General features: G+C 43.4%; 1 protein-coding gene across 1 annotated transcript in view; it reads right to left on the reverse strand.

Annotated features, from left to right (window-relative positions):
- Positions 1–4,926, reverse strand: part of prkcab (protein kinase C, alpha, b) — a gene marked incomplete at its 5' end in the record, with an annotated part of 38,099 nt that extends 33,173 nt beyond the window's left edge. The window contains 2 exons of the mRNA XM_079747097.1: positions 982–1,095; positions 4,914–4,926. Coding sequence (XP_079603223.1) covers positions 982–1,095; positions 4,914–4,926 — 127 coding nt within the window. The remainder of the gene's footprint in view (positions 1–981; positions 1,096–4,913) is intronic.
- Between the last annotated feature and the right edge of the window lie 2,332 nt (positions 4,927–7,258).

Genomic DNA, 7,258 nt, shown 5'->3' on the forward strand with positions numbered 1-7,258 from the left:
GGGAGAGAGAGAGAGGGAGAGAGAGAGAGAGAGGGAGGGAGAGAGAGAGAGAGAGAGAGAGGGAGGGAGAGAGAGAGAGAGAGAGAGAGGGAGAGGAGAGAGAGAGAGAGAGAGAGAGAGAGAGAGGGAGGGAGAGATAGAAGGAGAGGGGGAGGGAGCCAGAGAGGGAGAGAAAGAGGGAGGGAGAGATAGAAAAGAGAGAGGGGGAGAGAGCCAGAGAGGGAGAGGATCAGGATTAGGAAGAAGCAGGCTGGGATAGGGAGGAAGAGGAAGATGAAGGGATATTGGGGTTAAGGTTACATCTAAATCAGGGGTCTCAAAACTCACGGCCCGGGGGCCAATTGAGGCCCACGGGATGATACTTTGTGGCCCCCTACTTGACAATCAAAGTTTACTGTTAGTGCGGCACGCGTGTTGTTGTCAAAACCCACATTTTTTTGCTGAGTGGCTTTACCACGCTTTTTTTATCACTTGTGATAGGATGACCAGATGTCCCCGGTTTTGCCGGGACAGTCCCAATTTTGAGTTGCGTGTCCCTGAGTCCCGACAAAAAGCCAAAGGACACTAAAATGTCCCGGTTTTCCACCAGCCCGCTATGAAATGGACCCCTGTTGTCAGCGATTACATAGCCAACGTGATCTAATTATAGCCCGATCATTAATTTAGATTGGGTCAGTTGTGCTCCTTTTTTTTGTGGAATACTTGATGCGGCCCAGCCTGACCCAGACTCTACCTCCAGCGGCCCCCAGGTAAGTTGAGTTTGAGACCCCTGATCTAAATGGTAAGTTTGTGTGTGTGTGTGTGTGTGTGTGTGTCTGTGTGTGTGTGTGTGTGTGTGTGTCCTGTGTCTCTGTCTGTGGAAAGAGTGTGTGAGGTTCACCTCAAGGGACTGCTGCTGTTACTCCAGGTACAGCTGAAAAGGCAAAACACACACTCCCTCACAACAAACACACACACACACACACAGCGTTGGGGACTTACTGTCACACTTCATCCCCTGGTGGATGAGTCCGTAGAGTAGGGAGCCACAGTGGTCACAGAAAGTGGGGCTACCGTACGTGTGGATCTTTGAACTTGTGCTTGCTTTCTGGGGTCCTGGAAGACACAGGCAGACAAAACACACATAAACAAAGGGCCATGAGCCAAGTGGATGTATGTGAGATGTAAAGTAGTTATGAAGTACGGTTTGTGTGAATGAATGTGAAGTATGCAGGTGACGTCATAGAGTTGCCAGACAGGGGGTTTTAAATTGTGGGTTTGCGACCCAATAAGGGGATGGCAGTATGTATGGCCACAATAAATAATAAAAAATGATCTAATGAAAAATGAATATGAGTACCTACATAGCTTGTACAGTTTTTTTGTTTCAGATGTTTTTGGATGCAGTGAAACAAATATTTTTGGGGTCTAAAGATTACGTCAAAATTAGGCATTTAGATAAACGACACAGAGCGAACATCGCTTTGCAAGAGATTAGCAAAAACATGCCCCTATGCATTTGCTGTCGTTTTCCACCTGAATCCAAACTAATGACACAGATCATATGGACTCTGCAGATGCCTGCTGAGCCTCTGGTGTTTATCCACAGCTGTTTTGAATACAGCAGTACGGTATCTTTCTGGTTGAAAACATCCCCATGACGCAGCTGTTTCATGTCAAGAACAAGGAGCCTCTAAAACCTTGATGATGAGGCTGCATAGCCACACTGGTTTCAATCACTGTGGATCCAGCGTAATTGAAATGGAAAATGAGTGTTTCTGAGTCAAATACATTCCATACATGCTGATGGCTATTCTGATGCATGTAATTCTGCATAATAGCCTTGCATCTTCTATGGAGAACATCAAAGGGTGTACAATGTGAGCTACTATATGTATGAGTTTGGGGAATAGCTGGTTTGTAGAGAGCAGATATTTGCAGTGGCGGTTTCTCCCTCAGTTTAATGATCAGGAGGTCTTTGAAGTGTATTAGTTCTTGCCTCATATCATATGGAATGGTGCGCAGAGATGAAGAAACCGTGTGAACGTCGTGTTTTTTTCCCCATACGCTTGACAAGGCTTTTTGTAAGACTCTCGTCTTGGTGTCTCAATTAAATAGGCTGTTCAAATTCAGCGGAAGCTGTTGCTTCTTGTTTTTCATATAACAATTTGGTAAAGGTTGAATTTACATCCACACTACTTTGATTCTTTCAAAGATCGGATTGAAGTTGTTATACCTGAGCAACAACCCTAACCCTACCGACATGTATAGGAAAATAAATAAGGGTAAACCATTATAATTCCATATAATAATAATAATAATAATAATAATAATAATATTAATAATATTAATAATAATAATAAAGTAATTTACAAATGGTGGTTAGTGTTGACTAAGGTATTTATAATACCATCATTTTAAAGGTCAAATTAAGTTGATGGTTGAGAGAATAAATTATATTTTTCAATGATTTTGAATTAAATGGGATTCGACCACCATGCATGAGGGAGGGTGGCGGAGGGCTACATTATTATCGGAAATCATTAGCCAATAACAATACCTTGGTTCACCCTATAAATAATATTATAGACAGTATAATGGGAGATGGGTGGGGGGGTGGAGATGGGTTTCAAAAGTAATAAAATGAGAGGCTAATAAACAAACCCACATTATTCGATACCACATCTTGCCAACATGAATAATAAGATCTTGTCCCATGTTCATAAATAAATCATTTAATTTACGTCAATTTCCTGTGCATGACTGTGTAGAAAGACAGGATTCTTTTTACTGGGAAGACCCCCGGACTCCCCACTAGGGGCTCCCTGGTGTGCCAAACATTCACTTCTCAATGCCCTCCAAAGCGGAGCAGGCTAGTTCCCGGCCTGGTAGAAACATTGTCCTGCTACAGAGGCATATGCAGGTTTCAAACCCACAAATCTGAAACATGTATTCCATTGGTTTATTGATGTTCAGGCTGCACTTGGGGGGGTAAAAATCTCCAATAATCTCCAACATATTCTCCTCACTCTGTAGAGGGTGGATATTTAATGAATAGCGATTCCATTCCAAGCTCATCAATATTCCCTATTCATAAAAGATGTGATGGTGTACAGTATCCACATGGTGTAACAGTGATGCGACCAGCAGACAGATCCAGCAGCTGTTTGTGTTGGCCCCAACATCTGGCTAAAAACAAAGCTAATGAGCAACTTAGAAGTAATCTCCCAGGAAAATAAACAAAGACCACTAAGACAGGGGGGCATAAGAACAATATTATTTCTATTGTACAGTTAAGTGCAAATGCGAAATGTGTAGATTTCCTTCAAATTGTTACTTCTTTGCTTCAAAGGAAGCAATTTTGAGCACACTTTTTTGTATTGAATATTGTTTTCATCATAGAGGGAAGTAAATATAATGGATACTTTGGAAGGCTCCAAAAAAATAATTTGGCTTTTTGTTCAACTGATCAACACAGGTCACATGCCTTTCTCAATCAGCACCAAACAAACAAAGGAGTATAATTATAGCCCTGCACTGAAAACGACAGTGAGGGATTCCTAACACTTAGAAACATAGTCGGTAGGGTGCCGGAAGGTTGATATAGTGATAATGTAATGTAGGGTCATTTAACAAGCCAACGGCTGAGCTGGAAAGCCCAAAACGAGGCAAAGTTTCCAGAAAAACACAAGGATGCTAAATTAGGTAACGTGGTATGAGAAAGCAGAGGAAACCAAAAAAAAAAGAAATAAGAGAGGAGGATATTGTTTATTGTGCCGTTTTTTTGTGAGTGAGGGGGGTACTCGGGTAACTCGCCATTGATTGGCGGGCAGAATGAGTCAACTTGCACGGAGGATTCCGGAACACGCTAATTAGAATGTTGCCATTTCGGTCGGGTCCCTTCCTTCGGCCTTTCCGAGAGGTAAATAAGACATTTCACGGCGAAGATGGAGCACACAGCGGGTTTCGACTCGCTGTGCCTCCAGCCAACTCACCCCAACTAATTTGAGATCCGATCCCAGCGCTCTCTCTCCTGTGTCCAGATGACCTTTTTTGGGTGTCTGGCAGTTCAAATAGCGCTTGTTGTTTTCTGTTTTCTTTATGTTTAGTTTTTTCTGTACTTTTCCATCGTGGGAATATTTGATTTATCGCGAGTTGGATCTCGTTTCCCATCTCTGTTTATTCCTCGGAGATGCACCCGCAACAGCCCACAGTCAGGATCAAAAGAGAAGCCAGCGTGGGGTAGAGTTCTCTCTCTCTCTCTCTCTCTCTCTCTCTCTCTCTCTCTCTCTCTCTCTCTTCAATTCTCTTTTCAACCTCTCCTCCTTCCTGCCTGGCCTCTGATGGGTCTTCTGTTGTAGCAAGAACTGTGGACTTTCCTTCAATCCTGGAGAAATATTTATACACACACACACACACACACACACACACACACACACACACACACACACACACACACACACACACACACACACACACACACACACACAAACAAAGACAGTACATATCTCGCTCTTTTATCCTTTTATCCCACACCCCTCCCTCTGAGTGCCTGAGATCCCTCCTTTGGTCGTGTCTTCCCGACGCCTCAATGAAACACCTTCCAGGTTGAGGATGATGTGTGTGAGATAACCCTGTCAAACTATCACTGCCCCAGCTATTTATGTATGTTTGTGTGTTAGTTTGTGTGCAATGCATATGGGTGTATTGTGTTTGTGCATGTTAGTGGATACATGCATGTGTGTTTTTCTGTTTGTGAGCGTGTGCATGTGCAACACTGTGTATGTGCACGTGTCAGTGTGTGTGTGTGTGTTTTTGTTGGCATTAATGTTTCTCTGTGTTCATGATTGTGTATTTGCATTTGTATGTATTTGCATAATGTCTGTTTGGATATGTGCATGTGTGTGTGCACGTCCCGAAACAGTCCTGAATACCTTCCTGAAGCATTGCTCAGGGTGGAAGGGTGGGGGGGCAGAGTTGTATCTGTTATGTAACGATAGCAAACTTGATTTAGAGAGAAGAAGATATAAACTATTTTGGGTCTTTGCCGTTGGTCCGTCACACTCTCTCTCGCTCTCTCTCTCTCTCTCTCTCTCTCTCTCTCTCTCTCTCTCTCTCCGTCTTTCCCTGTTGTAAACCAATCTCGTCTGACCCTGCTCCTTCTGTGTTTGTTTTTTCCCACTCAGAGCCAAATACGCCTGAATGAAGATAGCATGCACACACGCAAACACACAACGTTGGGCTCCTGTAAACTTTGTCAAAATAATGTACCTTGATTGTAGGAAAATGGAGGATTTGTTATTTTAGGAGGAAGAGAAGCCAAAAAAAAGAAAAAAAAAGTACAAAAACAGTAATTACATGGTCATGGTTATAGAATCTGGCAGCTGTGAGAAGCATATCTTAGCGTAGCTTAGTGTAGCTTCCCGACTCAGAAACAGAGCATCCCAGGGTGCACAAAGGGCTTAGTGTTGGTGTGATGTAGTGTTTATCGACGAATAGATGACACCACATGGGTTATCAATGAACTGCAAAAACACCCTATGCCTTTTCAATAGATTGTGTAAGGTAAAGATAGCTAGAGCAATATCGAGATTTGTACCTTACATAAAATACGTAATGGCTGTGTGTGTTTGTGTGCGCATGCGTGTGCATGTGTGCATGCGTGTTTAAAAATACATAGATCCTTGGACAGCGATGAGAAAATAACAATGCCAAACACGTCAAACAAGTTAATTGTGAAGCAGCGCTTTGAACCTGTTTTGGAGGCCGTTAATTAAGTTATAAGGGTTATGAAGACAAATAGAAATGAGGTGATTATTATGATGACTGGGGGGATCTGTCGTCACAGGGAGCATCACAGTGGGTGAAATGCAGGTCCTACTAAGCACAGCCAGCAATTGGACGCCATAAGGAAGCATGACCAATGACCCATCAGTCACCCACACCATGTGACTTTCTAGCCTCCTTAGACCACCTCGATTTTCAGAGCGCACATTACGCTCCTCTGTGCACGGTCTGGCTGTGATCTTGCTGAAGGCCTGTTTCAAAAGTGTTGAAATGCTAGAGCCAATCAGAACGGGAGTCCCAGTCATTCAGAAACAGAGAGCTCTGCAGTCCGCCAAATTGAAAAAATACAATGGCAGCGTTTTCTCAAATGTTTAAGAGACTGAGTAACGTTACGAAAAACATGCTGACTATGGCAAAGATACCGGATTGTGATTGGTTAAACAGATATATTCGCAGGCTAAGGTTGTCAAAAATTGTGCTGGCAGCTGAGCTACTGTAAATTGTTTGGTTTTTAGCGTAAACTAGGTTCCGCTGCCTAGAAAATGAACACTGTTTGACACCTTTGAACAGTTAGTTAGCTAGTCTTTAATTAGCATGTCATCATGTGTAATTTGGGCAGTAACATTATTTTCTCTCTAGCTAGTGTAATTGAAAGATTTCCAGGTGGAGCACTCTTTCTATTTCTTTATGTGTGTTTGTGTGTGCGTGTGCGTGTGTGCGCGTGTGCGTGGTTGTGTGTGTGTGTGTGCGTGTGTGTGTGTGTATCTACCCCTAGTGTGTGTCTATGTTCCCTTATGCCTCGTTACAGTGGCCCAGGGATGACAGCAAGAGCAGACGTCATAGTCGCAAATTGTCGCCAGTGTCCCGATATTCCTTCTTCCTGTACTACAGGAAGTGATCAAAATCATCAGTGGGTGGCCAAGTGTTCGAGGTTGATCTGAGAGTGATCTGAGGCCAACATTCTCACCTAATCCTAACCCAGTGATGTGGCCAGAGGGACTTCTTATTACGCCTTTTACCCGTGCCAGGTGATTCACATCCTGTAAGGCCAGGACTCCCAAATTGATCCTTTTATGTCCTATCTTTCATATAAGAACGACCCAAGGTCTCTAGCATACTGCCAAGTTATTTCAGGCCCCCGATAATAGTGTAGTAGGGGTACATCGGGAACTTGCAAACAATTTGCCACCATGACAGGGGTCCTGGCCTCCAAACACACACGCACACACACGCACACACACACACACACACACACACACACACACACACACACACACACACACACACACACACACACACACACACACACACACACACACACACACACACACACACACACACACACACACACACACACACACACACACACACACACACAGGAGGACACATAGATAGATGGATAAAGAGCTATGGACCTCTCCATTGAAAATCTATAAATGCACAAGCTAAAGAGATGTTTTTTGCTGCCTAGTTTGCACATCATTACATGCTA

The sequence above is a fragment of the Pollachius pollachius genome (genome assembly GCF_949987615.1).
Source record: "Pollachius pollachius genome assembly, chromosome: 11".
NCBI classification, from domain to species: Eukaryota; Metazoa; Chordata; class Actinopteri; order Gadiformes; family Gadidae; genus Pollachius; species Pollachius pollachius.